Source organism: Cyprinus carpio, chromosome A8, assembly GCF_018340385.1.
Source record: "Cyprinus carpio isolate SPL01 chromosome A8, ASM1834038v1, whole genome shotgun sequence".
Classification (NCBI taxonomy): Eukaryota; Metazoa; Chordata; class Actinopteri; order Cypriniformes; family Cyprinidae; genus Cyprinus; species Cyprinus carpio.
In genome coordinates, this window is record NC_056579.1 from 24385899 (window position 1) to 24402444 (window position 16546).

At 37.8% G+C, this 16546-nt stretch overlaps 1 protein-coding gene across 1 annotated transcript in view; it reads left to right on the top strand.

Annotated features, from left to right (window-relative positions):
• The window catches only part of LOC109094977 (mechanistic target of rapamycin kinase), a 170037-nt gene that overhangs the window by 102049 nt on the left and 51442 nt on the right, over positions 1 to 16546 (top strand). The window contains 2 exon segments of the mRNA XM_042761448.1: positions 3255 to 3370; positions 9442 to 9559. Of these exon segments, the coding sequence (XP_042617382.1) occupies positions 3255 to 3370; positions 9442 to 9559 (234 nt within the window).

The window sequence follows — 16546 nt, forward strand, 5'->3', positions numbered from 1 at the left end:
TCAGAATTAGGCCCACAGGCCCCTCGTTGCATAGTGTGTATTAAGCCCCTTGGCGCATACAACACAGGAAGACCCGTAAAGCCTGTACTGTCCCCTAGGGCCCCATGGCCTTTTATTGTAAAGACTAGGGAATCATAAGAACAAATACTTACAATGTCTATCAGATGAGATAAAGCAGCTCAGTTTAGCTCTTTTTGAAATGCTGTGATTGTTAATATTTTTTATATTATGCAAGATGTCAGTTACTTGTTTTATGTTGCATAAGGTGATAAGTGATAGGGGTTAAGACTAAATCAAGTGAGACTTATGGCTTATATTTAGTTTGTCAAACAGATTAATTTAACATGACTGTAATAGGTTTTGGGAAATTCCTGTCAGTAGCCTGTCACATAAGAGCAATGAAATCACTGCTTCATGAGAGGACTCCTTCAAAAAATTCCCTTGATTAGTTTCTCCTTGCTTAAAAACATCCTTGTTTTTTAAACAGAAAAAAATCTTCTGTCTGTGATGATGTAACAAGACGAGTGGAAAGGTCGCTTGGCTTTACCTGCAGCTTTCCATTTTCCCAGTCTTACCTCTGTATTACTCTACTGTGAAGAGCAGTCACCTTTTCCTTAAGAGTATTTGACCCAAATGGACTTGGTCCACTATTACATGGTACACTATATTATGTCCAACTCCCATATAAATTTATCTGAACTTAAATAAACATTACAAATGTAAGTAATAGCAGGTCAGTCTCTCCCTATTGTTAACCTGAAATTGCATTATTTACTTGTTTGGGGTCCTGATTAGCAAGATTTTCAAGGATATTTATTTACTTGTTTATTTATTTATTTTCTTTCTTTTTTAATGTATAGATTCACATATCTGCATGACTATATTCTTACAATAAATATTTACTTTAAGTAGATTTGTAAGTTGTACAGTCCATGATAAGTACTGTCACAACACAATGAAATGTTTAGAGTACTAAAACTCAATTTGAGTAGGCAAGTATGTGTTATGAAGGAAAAAAGTGTGTTTTGCTGTTTTAAAAATTAAGGCGCGTCTTTACGGAGCCCCTTAATGGACATTGTGGTGTGAAAAAAAATTTTGGGTGGGAGGAAAAAATATTTTTCAGATTTTTTGCGTTCTCTCACAAAACTTTTGCAATTCCCTCGAGAAACTTCGCGTACCCTCGCAAAACTTTTGTGTTCTCTCATACAACTTTTGCGTTCTCTCGCAAAGATATTTTGCATTCCCTCGCAAAACTTTTTCGGTCTCTCGCAAAACCAGTTCGGACAAACACTTCCTGTTTACTTTACAGCTTGTAATGGTTCATACAGTTCTATACGTTCACAATGGAGCGGTTCATAGAGTTTTGTTTTTTGACTTGGATGAAATAGTCAGTGCATGCTTATCAAGGCACAGTTTTGGGATTTTCTAAAACGCTTAATGTAAAACATTGGATGACTAAATTCAGTACACACCTTTAATAATGCATTAATAAAGCATACAGACAAGCAGAATAGCCCAGAATATGAACATAACCCAGTAAATTGCACTTTAAATGTATCCCTCATAGCAAGAAAACGCTTAATTAATGGACTAAGACAATTGTATAAAAAGTTTATTAATAAATTATATTTGTTTATTAATAAATTAAAAGCAGGTAATCCCAGAAGAACATAAGCGTTTTCCTCCCATAAAGAAAATACAGCTTAATGAAGACGGTGATTAAAAAAGGATGTATTCTGTGTACATGCAAGCAGATGAGCCCATATGAGCTGAATTGCATGTTTTCTTCCCCATAGAAAACCGCACTTAACATGGCTTAATATAAGAAGACAGTGATATAAAAAGCCCACATTTTATATTTTATTAAAAATATACTACAGGCAATCGACACAGTAATCCATTAAGCCAGTGGTACTCAAACCTTTAACAATGGCATACCCCCTAGGGCATTTAGCCTAACATTCTTCTTCCACTTAGACTGCAGTCACACCTTTTCCATTAAGGGACAATATTTGCCCGCTTAAATTGATTTTACAGGTGCATTTTTACTGTTATGGAGGCAAAGTTTTTCTAGCCTTATTAATTGTATGTCATGTTTTATGTTAATATTAATATGAACATATTAATATTATTATTAATAAGGTTTTTAATATTACAATTACTATTAGAATTAATAGTATTTATTAGGCCTAATACTGAATTGGGCCTCCAGTGTCACTGTTACAGTACATTAAGCCACATTTACCATTTTAGAATGTCCCAAAACTGTGCCTTAAACTATGAGCCAAAACTGGCTGTTTTTGAATTTGAATCCAAGTTTGAAATAAAACTCTATGAACCGCTCCATTGTGAACGTATGAGCAGTATGAACCACTTACTTACAAGTAAGTAAAACAGGACGTGTTGGGCAGAACTCAACTGGTTTTGCGAGAGAACGCAAATATCTTTTGCAAGATAACGCAAAATACTGTATCTTCGCGAGGGAACGCAAAGTTTCTCGAGGGGATGCAAAAGTTTTGCGAGAGAACGCAAAAAAAAAAAAATCCTCCCACCCCGAAATTCTTTTTCCACCACCATGTCCCTTTAGGGGATCCATATGTCTTGGCATTTCCATTCAGTGTTTTTTATGCAATATCCCAAAATGTTAAAATAGGTGGATGAAAACATAGCTAATGATGACAGAATTTTCATTTTTGGGTGAACTATCCCTTTAAGAACAGTATAATTATGTCACATCAACATACCATTATACAGCTTGTTACTGGAGTGTTATGTTTGTGAGAGATTACATAAGTAGTGGCTAAGTACCAGGCACTGAAAATAAACCAAAAAAGAGAGCCGGTCCCAATCCGCAGCACAGCGTTGTGTTAAAATTCCTGGCATATACACACATAGAGCCATCAGCCTCACTCAAATACTCCTGTGAAGAGAAAAAACAATACAATACATAAAATAAAATTGCTAAAACATTGAATTGGTATTGCAAATTGCCACATTAATAGAAATTACAAAACACAATCAGTTGTCTGTTGAATGACCTGCTGTAAATGTTGGTACTGAACTGATGTTACTGAAGGAAAAGATCTGCATTATACAATGATCAGTTTAATGAAGTCTCTAAAAAATCGGGTGTTATGGAAATGCTCATGAGTGGTAACTGGCAGGAGCCATCGCCGTTGTTCCAGGGAATTGGTCTGTTTAAAAAGAAGGATTGCATGATATTTAGGCATTTGTTCTATCTGCATCTCTCTCAGATCGATGCATTCCAGCATATGCAGCACTTTGTGCAGGGGATGCAGCAGCAAGCACAACACGCTATTGCAGCAGAAGACCAGCAGCACAAACTGGAGCTGCACAAACTGATGGCACGGTCAGTACGACTTCCAACCATATGCCCACACTCTTAGTTGACTTTACTCAAAAATTGCATGCACACACATGCTAACGTTATAAACTGTGAACCAACAAAAGCACCAATTTAAATGCTTATTCTGTGAACCAGCAGAAAAAGCATTTTTTTTTTTTTTTTTTCTCAAACCATTTAAGCGCAAACCCAGCCACACATACGGTTCTAAAGATTTAATTGGTTATGTCAGTCACAGTACCAATTGCATACACAAACAGATGCTAACCCCTTAAACCCTACCTTCACCCTGACGTTAAGCATTTGTAGCACATTCTGATAGAGCATATTCTGAATCAGCATTAAGGCTGATTTATACTTGACACTTCCGCAAGTTCACTTGGGTGCGCGCAGAAAATATCACTTCATCGCGGTGTTGCCAGAAGTTAGCTTTGAGTGCATGCAAACTCATTTCGCGTACTGGTGTGCACGCCATTTTTTTTGTAACTTTCCGCGCATGCATGAGTTCAGGGCATTCTAGCCGAACATGCACGTCTGTGCTGGCATTTGTGTGAAACAGAAGCAGTTTGATGTGAAGTTCAAACTCCATCAGGTGCTTTTTGACGCTTTGATGGAAAACAGTGCATACTTTTTTTTGCATAGTTTGCCCAAGGCTTTTTATTTGAAGTACGTTTTATTTTTATTATATAAAAATAGAATTAGAATTCATTTAGATACTAATTATACATTATTTGCTTAAAGTTGTCTTGTGTTTGATGCAAAATAAAGCCAATAGTTTAGGTTGTTTTAAGTTTGTACATAAAGAAATTATTAATTCATTAACTCATTCATCACAAGACATTTACAAGCAAATGACACCTTCTCACCGGTGATTCCCGATGGTTTTAGAGGACAAATACTCCTGTGAACACAACAAGTATAAAAGCCTCGCCCATGCACATAATCATGCATAATCATGCAAATAAAAAAGTAGCATGTTAACACTAAGCTAACTTTAGTGTTTAGCTGACTTGTCACTGGACTAGTCTTTTGTGTACTCAGTCATCCCTGAGAGATATCTACATTTTTACACACTAACCATTCCACTTTCAATCTACAACTTTAGCACTCAACAGCCAGGAAAAACCAACTCTTCACATAGGACTCACTGCTCAGACATTAGGCCCCTCCCTTACCTTACAGAAGTTATCTCTGCTTAACGTGATCATTGTTCTGAATATTTGTACTAAATTGTGTAAAACAAAGTAGTGACATTAGTAGTGACTTTTATAAAACATGACAAATTAAAACATTTGTGGCTCTTTTCTAAAACCCTATTTTGTTCTTTTAATTTATGTATTGAATGAAATTGATGTTTTTATAGTATACAATTCTCTTGACTTTTTTCATCAGCATTAGGGGTGGACCGGTTCAACTTTCTCACGGTTCGGTTTGTATCACGGTTTGAGATTGTGCTATGTTTAGGGAAAAACTATACTGTCAAATAAAATTAAAAGAAAATAAGAATGATCTAACTACAAGCAACAGCACAAATTAAAACAACAGAGTAAAGATAGAAATAAAATAAACAGTGATTTTTCAGGTTTATTAGGTAGGTCTAACATTAGTTTTTAGGTACAGAAAAATGAATAAAGTAAATGAAATGTAAAAGTCCCATTCCTAGTTTCTTTTTCTGCTGTTATACATCTGTTCTCCCTGTTACGTGTGTGTCTTGCTCCTATGTCTCTTTATTTGGATGAATAAAGATGGTTCCATGTTGAAGTACTCCTCGATTCCTTGTTCCTACACAGTGGCGGTAGACAAATCGTGACAGAACAGCAGACCAAACTATGAGCGGTGCCCCCTCTCCCCGCGTTTATTTTCCGTTTTCCTGCAAGTGTTTTGTTTTTTCCCTGTGCGTTCCTCCACGTCCCTAAATTGAAGAACGAGCCTTATTTATCGCTGTGGCTCAGGCGAGCCCTAGCCCAATCGTGTTCACGAGGGTGTTTGTGCCACTCGACCTCGCTAGCTCCCTCGAGGGGGAAACCCTAGAGATGGTGTTCCGGATCGGGACGACATACCATCGCCCTGTGGAGCTCCCAGACACCACCTACTTCAGCTGGAAGGAGGCAGTCATCTGGTGTCTGAAGAGCCTCCGATCCGGGACACATCTGCCAGCAGCTCCGAAGTCAAGCCCCCCGCCATCTGCGACTCATGCAAGTTCACCGACCATTAATATGGCAAGCCGTGCGAACATTAATATGGCAAGCCAAATGAATGTTTAAGTGGCAAGCCTGCCAGTCCCAAAGCGCCCTCCAGTGCCTGCTCTTCATAAGCGCCTTCCAGAGTGCCCTCCAGTGCCCACTCCTCATAAGCGCCTTCCAGAGCACCCTCCAGTGCCCGCTCCTCATAAGCGCCTTCCAGAGTTTGCTCCAGTGTCAGCCCAGGCCCCAGAGTTTGCTCCAGTGTTCAGAATCAAAATCAGATTGAGCTTTATTGGCAGGTATGTTTACACATACGAGGAATTTGTTTTCGTGACAGAAGCTCCACAGTGCAACATAATGACGGCGACACAACTAAAAATCACATAATAAAAGAATAAAAAATACAAATAAGTTGGTAAGGAATGACAGTATACAAATTGACAATTGTATGTGCAGTTATGTGCAGGTATTTGGCCAGACCATGCCTTTTGCCCCCAATCCAGAAGAAGAAACTAGGTGTGAGGAGAAGGGTGTCGGCCTAGCCCCAGAGCATCGCCCAGGAAGGGCACTGATCCCAAGTTAAGCCCAGGATGGGCTCCTGTTCCCGAGTATAGCCCACGGAGGGCTCCTTATCCCCACTTCAGCCCAGGAAGGGCTCCTGTTCCAGAGTTAAGCCCAGGATAGGCTCCTGTTCCCGAGTTAAGCCCAGGATGGGTTCCTGTTCGCCAAGTCAGCCCAGGGAGGGCCCCTGATTCCCCCTTTAGCCCAGGGAGGGCTCCAGATCCCCAGTTCCACCCAGGAAGTGCAACGGATCTCCAGTTAGCTCCAGTGTCAGCCCCAGTGTCGGCTCCAGCCCCAGAGCTCACTCAAGTGCCCGCTCCTCAAGAGCACCCTCAAGTGCCCACTCCTTCAGGATGCCTAGTTTTCCCCAAGAAGATTTTTTTGGCTCCCAGAGTCCATAATCCCAGGTGTTTCCTATGTGTTTCCATTAGTTCCAGGTGTTCCTCATCTTCCCCTCATCAGTCCTGTGTATTTATAGTGAGTCCCATTCTTCGTCTGCTGTTATACATCTGTTCTCCCTGCAACGTGTGTGTCTTGCTCCTTCATCTTTTTATTTGGATGAATAAAGATGGTACCATGTTGAAGTACTCCGACGTCTCCTCGATTCCTCGTTCCTACACAGTGGCGGTAGCCGAATCGTGATAATATATGAAGTTACTGTATCTGGGAGCTCGTCCAGATTGGTGGCTGCAGCTTCAGAAACACTCCAGTCAGTGCAGTCATTAGTCCATCTTTTAACAGTCCTTAAAAATTTTATTTAGTCGAAGTAATGCAGATCGTTAAACATCCAAATGCTCGCCTATCAATCATCGACCTCAAATATGGCTTATCATCTGAAATAAGTAGCAGCAACATTACGTGGCCGCTCAATCTAATGTTAATGTGGAAAAATGTGCGCTGTACAAGTGTCTGTGCAGAGTGTAGAAGCTGAACAGTAGCTCACTGCAGGACAGATGGAGGCGCTGGTGCGCTCACTAGCTCTTAAAATACTCCATAATTTTTGGTCATACAGATAAGAGTAATACATCTTTCAAATCTGTGAAAACTCTACGTTTATTTGTGTGCACTCACAATAACAACAAAACGTGCTTTTGTAAAAACAGGATACACTTTCTCCCGTCTCGGTCTATAAACTTGAGCTCGAAACTCTAAGTATATCTTTGCCTTACAGACATTAAAAATATATCTATTTTTATATATAGAAATATAGTGAGTAAAATGTATACTTTAAAATGAACCAATTTGAATATATAATATATATATACACCGATTATCTAATAATTTGTGTGAAACATGCATACAGGCGCATCCACTACTGTGATGACGAGAAAGCACACCCTTGTTTATCAGTGAATTATTAAAATGTTAATGCAGCCTCCTTACTGTTTTTCCCTGACACATTCATAATCATAGCTTCTGCGATGTGCTGTGGCAAGCTTTATGTGTGCGCTTGAGCGCTTATTAGGATTTGTAGGCAATTTGCTGCTTATTAATAGTTAGTAATGTAGTTGTTAAGTGTAGGTATTGGGTAAGATTAAGGGATCTAAAATTTGGTCATGGACAATACGGCATTAATGTGCTTTATAATAACTAATAAACAGCTAATATGCTAGTAATATGCATTCTAATAAGGAGCTGGTTATTAGCAAGAAGTGATCCTTAAAATAAAGTGTTACTATTACTGATCTGAATCCAGATTTTCAAAGTTTTATTTCTCTGTAATGTTCTCTAAAAATTACTGCAAAATACTCTAATTTTAGTTGTGATTTAATGATAATAATCTTTGTCTGCTGAAGTTTGCTTCACATTTGTGTCAGCAGTATGAATCACAATTTACCAACATTTACATAAACACCAAATAGCCATACATACATGAATGTGTTGTAACTATTACAGATGCAAACAGGACCTAAAAGGAAGCTTTGCACAATTTGCACAGTATGAATTGCTTTTTATGGATATTTATTTATTCATTTTGGAGCCTTACATATATGATCAATATGAACTGGTTATATATAGGTTTAAATGTGGCTTGAGTACCCCTCTGACACATCAAGAATGGGAAGGATGTATAAAGAAATGTATAAGACTTTTAAAGGAGTCATATGACCTTGCTAAAAAAAAACATTATTTTGTGTATTTGGTGTAATGAAATGTGTTTTATGTGGTTTAGGGTTAAAAAAAAACACATTATTTTCCACATACTGCACATTATTGTTTTCTCTTCTATGCCCCTTCCTTTCTGAAACATGCCGATTTTTTAAGGAAGCTCATCGTTCTGAAAAGCATGGTACATGCTGATTATCCAGCTATCCAGTGTGTTGTGATTGGCCGAATACCTCAAGCTTGTGGCGGTAATGTTACGCCCCTCACCATACTGTGATGCCGTGTGATGAGACAAAAACCAATAAAACCTGTTACAAACGAGGCATTTGTAGCATCCAGTGGGGACATAATTACTGATTATAATGACTTATACTGTCTTTTTACATGTTGCGTTACCTATCGCGCCATGTAAACATAAAAACATGTCTTTATTTGTGATCGGAGAAACGACTAAGAACAAGTGCTGCTCTACACTGCTCAAAACTTGCATTTGAATCATCAGTGGCAAATTATTTAAATATGAAAACATACTTACAGGCTCTAAGTCAGCATTATTTGTCAGAACAGATTTGTAGGCTACTCTCCCAGGAAACAGTCCTCGTCCTCCGTAAAATGTGTTGCACACATCTGAATATTTGGTTTGATCTGTTCTGGAACCGTTTTGTAAAATACATCTTAACCACTGGTCTTTTAGTTGTGTCCTCTTTTGGAAGGCCAAACAAAGTATTTTCGCTTTCACAACGAAACACAGCATCTCCACTACATGGCAGCGGCAGCAACAGTACTACAGCGAGAATCAAAGTTATGCCTTCTTTCTTTGCATAAACATTTGGGCGGTGTAATGCAAATCTTCCCATATAGTGATGTAGATATGTGGGGGCATGTTTAAACGAGGTGTTTTAGGAGGGCGTGGACGAGTCTTAATTTTTATAAAGAATATCTCTTTGTGTTTGAGACTTTAGTCTTTGCAACTTTAGGGATCTTATCTATGCACAAACAGCTTTTAACACTCCAAAGAGAAAGGAAAACTTGAAATCGCATCATATGACCCCTTTAAAGATCTTTAAGAATGTTTAACGTTTAAGAATTTCATGATGGAAGTTGATAAGATCTTCATGCGAATGAATTTTAATGACTAATTGAAATGCTGTGTGCTACAGAGCTTGTCGAAAATGGCCTTATTAAGGGCCTTATTAAATTTTTCTTCCGTGTTTCTCCTCTGTGCAGGTGTTTTCTAAAGCTGGGGGAGTGGCAGCTCAGCCTTCAGGGTATCAATGAAAGTACCATCCCTAAAGTGTTACAGTATTACAGTCACTCAACAGAGCACGATCGCAACTGGTACAAGGTATGTTAACTTCCCAAGCTTTAAATGTATATGGGTGAATATCATTAAACCTATCATCAATATGTACACACTGTCACCCCAAAATCTCTTTCTCATTGATGTTCTTTAGATGTTTATGATATCATGATGCGTAAATGCTTCAAATGTTAAATAATACAGTTTGAGACCATACCGAAATACAGATCACTTTTAAATTGGAAGTACAGTTTTAGGATTTTTAGAAATTTTAGGAAACACTTAAAACAATTTAGAAAAAGATACAATTAAAAGTGAATGATATCATATTCTATTCATATTAAAAGCAACATGTTATTGATATGCGAGTGTAATTTTTGCTTTCATACAACAGTTAATAAATAAGCAGTTACTGAGCAACTTATATTTTAATGACATTGCAAGTCTGTTTTTGCTTGACCAGTGAAAACAAAACCAAAGCAAGATCAACCATAATACATCCCTGAGCAACAGAAGTATAAACTATGTTTCATTTCTACTTAAATCAGTGTTTTTTGAGCAATTGAGCTGAAGAGACATGTATTGTTCAACATGTAGTTCAATTTCTGATTTGTGAAAAAATGCTCAACAACTGAGCAGACAGTAGAATCTTCTGTTTCAGGTTTTTGTATTACATTACACAGTGAATTCATGACAGCATTGATAAAGCACAACTCCCTAACACCTTCAACATTCATGCATCCCTATTGAAAAACTTTTACTACCACCAACCTGTGGTAACCAAGCGCTTCTTTTCCTATTTTAAGTAATTGTTATAATTAAGTAATTGTAGAGTCGTGCAGTTCAAGTCTGAGTCAATTCTCGAGTCATTAATTATGAAGTCAAAGCAAAGTAATTTTCTTCATTTAATCAAGCAAGTCATATAATTGCCTTGTGCGAAACATAAACATGATTCAAGGAAAACAATTCAAAATAAACATGATTTATACAGTTGGGTGTGTGATATACAGTAGTGCAATAATATGGATGCAGTTTTGCAGCAAAATGTATATTTTTTAATAAAAGATAAACAACTTACAGGAATAGTCCATGTTTAAAAATGTAACATATAAAAATATTATTATTATTATTATTATTATTATTATTATTATGCAATATATATATATATATATATATATATATATATATATATATTATATATATATATATATATATATATTATTATTATAATTATTTTTAACAAAGATCTTAAATTTAATCTTTTTGTGTTAGAGTCTATCAACTTCTCGATTTTTCATTTTTTTTTCCCTTGCCAAAGAGCTCTAGCTCAAAATGCAAATTCGTTTAAATGGGAATTTATATATTTAATTATAATTAGTTGTAATCAGATATTTATTGGGCTGGCAGATTTGTATGATTTTGTGATTAAATGTAATTATGGTAACAGGAGCATAATGCAAGTTATGAAGATGAAGACACCAATATTCAGGACATTAAGAGATGATTATTTAGATATGAAACCTGATACAGAATAGGTTTGATAATAGGCCATGCATAAAACAATATACAAAATAATATATAATACAAAATAATACCCTGGGGATATGTAAGTTCATTTTAAAATAGTTTGCTTTTGGAATTAAGTGGAGATAAGTCCTTTTTATAGGATATTTTATAGGATAAGTTTAGTCATCTCGATGCCTGTGTTGTCTCGCATGGCCACCCATCCACATGGCATCCCTTTGATGTTGTGGCAGTTGTCACTATTGTTATGGCTAATGTCAGCAGCGGGATACAACACTGAAGTTAGGTGCAGATGCTATAGACTGCTCAAAGTCCCATGTTTTGGTCCTTTCCTTTGATGTTACAGTGTGAATAATCAGTAAGTGGTTATTACGACCCATAATCCAATTGTTAATCTGGCAAGGCATTATACTGGGCTTTTACAAAATTTTCTTCTTCTAAAGCAATTCCTTTGTTGACATGATTTATGTTTTGAGGTTGATGAAATTTCTCCCTATCTTGACTATTGTACCAGTGACAAATGAAGAAAACAAGAGATTGTTGTCATATGCTGCAATTGACCTATCAGTAAGTCCCTCCCCTCGAACGCAGATGAGCCAATGGCAGTCGAGTATCAGTTGCACAGGGAGCAGAACTCGGACAGCTTTAGGTTTCAGCGCCATAGAGGAACATTGGAAAATCCGAAGCTTTCATCGGTTTGATGGTTTTTATGCTACAAAAATGGAAAACCGAGGTGCCTGGGGTACTTGAAAACACTGATTCTAGGTATCCCGAGAGGATAGGCAACAGAATGTATTTCATTACATTTCTTAAACCCAAACAAATCAGCAAAAAATGTCCCTAAACATTTAACCCCAATCCCAATGAAGACGAAAACGATCATTTTCTGGTTGCCATACTCTCATTAAGTTACAATTTCCATCTGCTCAAGCAGAACGTTAATGTCATCTTGTTATATCCCTGGCTTATACTAACGTTAAAGTTAGTGAGTTAATGCTATTACAAGCCTAAATAACGAACTGTTCTCACGTCATGTACAGTGTAAAGTCAAGTCAAAAATACATAAACAAAGGTCTACATTTCAGTGCCTCTCCATATTAAACTGTCTAAATGTAAATTTATTTAATCTTTCTTTGACAGTGTTGTCATTGTGATCGTAACGACCATAACATGAGACTTCTCTTTGCATTGTGATCTGTATTTTTACATTATTTATTTTGAAATATTTTATATGCACCTCCATGTCATATTTAAGTCCCACTTAAATTATGGTACTTCCGTGTCAAAAATTTATTTACAATAATTTACATTTAGTCAATTAGCAGACGCTTTTATCCAAAGCGACTTACAAATGAGGACAATGAAAGCAATCAAAATCAACAAAAGAACAATGATATAAAAGTGCTATAACCATGTCTCAGTTAGCGTAATGCAGTACACGTAGCAAGGGTTTTTTAAATGACATAATAAATAAAAAGAAAACAGATTGAATAGAAAAAGAATAGAGGAACCTAGTGTTAGAAGTCTTTTTTGCTTTTGTTAATTGTGTAATAAATTAAAAGAAAAACCGATAGAATACAAAAATATTAGAAAGCTAGTGTTAGTTTTTTTTTTTCTTTTCTTTTTTTTTAAGAATAGTATTAGAATAGAGAGTGCAAGAGTTAGAGGGTCAAATAAAGATGGAAGAAATGTGTTTTTAGCCGATTCTTGACGAGGCTAAGGACTCAGCTGATCGGATTGAGTTGGGCAGGTCATTCCACCAGGAGGGGTCATTAAATTTAAAAGTCTGTAAAAGTGATTTTGTGCTTCTTTGGGATGGTTCTAGAGGGCACATAAGTCTGAAGTAATGAATTCAGGTAAAGGGGTGCAGAGTCCAGTGGTGGTTTTGTAGGCAAACATCAATGCCTTGAATTTTATGCAATAGTCCAGCCTGGACAGAACAAGAGCTTGAACAAGGAGTTGTGAAGCATGTTCCGAAAGAAAGGGCCTGATCTTTTTGATGTTGAATAAAACAAATCTGCAGGACTGGACAGTTTTAGCAATGTGGTCTGAGAAAGTCAGCTGATCATCAAATCATAACTCCAAGGTTTTCTGGCTGTTATTGAAGGAGTTATAGCTGATATGCCAAAATGGATGGTGAAATTGTGATGAAACGATGGGTTTGCTGGAACCACAAGCAGTTCTGTCTTGGCAAGGTTGAGTTGAAGGTGATGGTCCTTCATCCAGCAAGAAATGTCTGTTGGACAAGCTGAGATGTGAGCAGCTATCGTTGGATCATCAGTATGGAATGAGAGTCTAGAGTTGAGGATCATCAGAATAGCAGAGGGTATGAAAAGCCATGTTTCTGAATGACAGAACCTTATCATGCCAAATGTAGACAGAGAAGAGAAGTGTTCCAAGAACTGAGCCCTGAGGCACCCCAGTAGTTAGATGTTGCGACTTGGACACCTCACCTCTCCAAGATACTTTGAAGGACCTTTCTGATAGATAAGACTCAAACCACTGGAGTGTGGTTCCTGAGATGCTCTTTGCCAATAGGGTTGACAGGAGGATCTGGTGGTTAACCATGTCAAAAGCAGCAGACAAAAACAACAAGAAAACTATAAAGGATTTGGAAATCCGCTTTTGCCAGTCTTGGGGTTCAACAACTGAGAGTCTCGGTTGAATGTCCATTTCTGAAACCACACTGGTTGCTGTCAAGGAGGTTGTTCTGTGTGAGAAATGCAGAGACTTGGTTGAACAGAGCTCGTTCATGTGTTTTTGCAATTAAGGAAGAAGGGAAACTGATGTTTTTAATTTTATGATTGAAAAACGTGGCAAAGTCGTCAGCTATTAGAGTAGATGCAGGAGTGGGAGAGGAGGAGGAAAAAGGAGTGAGGAAAATATTTTAAAGAGCATGCAAGAGTTAGACGAATTTGTTAATTTTGTTATAGTAGTATGTCCTTTTTGCAGTGGAGAAATTAGCAGAGAAGGAAGAGAGGAGTGACTGATACACATTAAGGTCAGTAGGATTTTTGGATTTATGCCACACCCTTTCAGCAGCCCTGAGCTTAGAATGATGTTCACAGAGAACATCGGATAAACAAGGGTCAGAAGGGGTGGTATGGGCTGGCCTGGAAGACAAGGGGCAGACAGTGTCTAAACAAGATGTAAGAGTGGGAGCACAAAGTATCAGTAGCAAAACGATTTATCTTTTGATGCTAACAGTTTTGGGGATGGAAGCGAAGATGAAACCATAGCAGATAGTCGTGAGGGTGAGAGTGAGCGTAGGTTACATCGAAAGAATGACAGTTAAAGGGGTATGTGTTGTGTCAGGAACCATGTTGAGGTTAAGAGTGAGGAGGAAGTGATCTGAGATGCGCAGTGGAGTAACCAGTACATGATCAGTGGAGCAGTGTCGTGTGTAAATAAGGTCCAGTTGGTTGCCTGATTTGTGAGTAGCAGTAGTGGACACTCGGTTGAAATCAAAAGAGGCAGGCAGAGTGTGGAAGTCTGCAGCCTGAGGTTTATCTAGGTGGATGTTGAAGTCTCCAAGCATAACTAGAGGAGTACCATCCTCAGGAAAGGTTGAGAGCAGCACATCTATTCATCCAAGAAGTTACCTAGTGGTCCTGGGGGTCGATAAACAACTCTATATATATATATATATATATATATAAAAATAACTGAATGAGATTCAAAGGAGCTGTTGATACCCAAAGATGGTAAAAAATTACATTTCCAGTCATTAGAGATAAGCAGACCAGTACCTCCACCTCTTCCAGTCAAATGGGGGTAGTGGGAAAATGAGAAATTATTGGAGAGTGTTGCAGGTGGTTTGATCCAGGTCTCTGTCAGGGCCATGAGATTTAGCTTTGAATGACTAATAATAGAAGTAATGAAATCGTCTTTGTTTACAGCGGACTGGCAATTCCAGAGACCAATAGAAAAAGAAAGTAGTGTATTAGCAGACATAGGCAAAGTGTGCAGGTTGTTAGGATTGCGCCGCTTACAAAAAGTGAAAAAGTGGTTTGCGAGTTGTAGTGATAGTAGGAATCTGGAAACACATAGTAAGAATTGGTTATAAAAACTGAAACAGAAGTGAAACAATTAGTAGGTAAAAGGATGAATCAAAAGCGATATTTATATCCCTTCCCCCGGTGTCCCTACCTGGTGGAGTCGCACGGTAGAGTCGATGGTCTTTACACACTTCAATCTCCCCACGAGGAGGGCTTAACAGTATGCGGGGATATACTAACCTTTTCAATACCCTTCGGACAAAACGGAAATTGGATTCAGCTGAGCACACTTTACTGCTTATCACAACAAAGGTCTAAGCAAGTCCACGACACTGACAAGGTATGCGATAGAGTGCGAGTCCAAATGCAATTTCAGCACGTCTCAACACAGTAAACAAACAAGCGTTTCCTAGCAACGACAACTGCGCTGAACACTAATCAGACAAGAAATAAATACACTTATGATCTGCTTATAACTTCCACTGATTGACTGCTTCTCTCACACACTCTTTTGCTAGCGCTTGAACACACTTTACTGTTTATCACAACAGGTCAAAGGTCTAAGCACGATGAGAAGCTATACGATAGAGTACGAGACCAACGCAACTTCAGCATTTTAATTTATTAATTAATTTATTTATTTATTTGTTTTTTCATTTATCAAAAACATCTTGGGACAAGGTTTTCACACTGACTGCTGTCATTGAAAGACAGTACCAACTGCGTTTGTTTGTCCAAGTTAGCAACAGTAACTAAGGGGGACGGGACTTACGATCGTGACCAGTGCTTGCCAGAGATTCATACACCCCCATCAACAATAATATTAATCTCATTCCATTCTCATTCACAATCACAATTTCACTTGTATTTTTTAACTTCAACACTTGACACATTCCCTAATAATTTGAAATGTCATTTTTGTACCGCATTGTCTCCACTTGATGATAGCATTGACGGTATATCATGGCACATCTATGACTATGAAAAATCTAATGTTTTGGAAATACTTTTGTACCCTCACCTACACAATGAGATCCCAACATTTCCTTTGTATGTTTTCTTTTTTTTTTTGTGGGTCACGGTTTCAGCAATAAGATGCAGCCAAGAAAATGCAAAGGAAATTCTACAGAAACAAAACTTTTTATTCGGGGTTTGACCAGCATCACTTAAATGATGACTGAATGATTATAATTACTTTTTCAGTAAAAATTTGTTAATTTCAAACATGTTTGGGGGGTGCTGCTCACTAGTGATGCGCGGGTCGGATTTTTTTCCAACCCGCGGGTCCCACTTTTATGAAATTATTTGACCCGCCACAGCCCGCCCTGCAAATAAGTAAAATTTCTTTACCCGCCCCGCCCCAACCAGCGGGGTCCGCGGGCTATGAGAGGATCCACACATCGGGGACATCACGCAAGTTACGTTGCTACGTATACCTTTGTATTTTAACCTTATCAAAGAACCTGATAAAATATGAAAATATATATTCCAAACATTTAATATAGGCTAT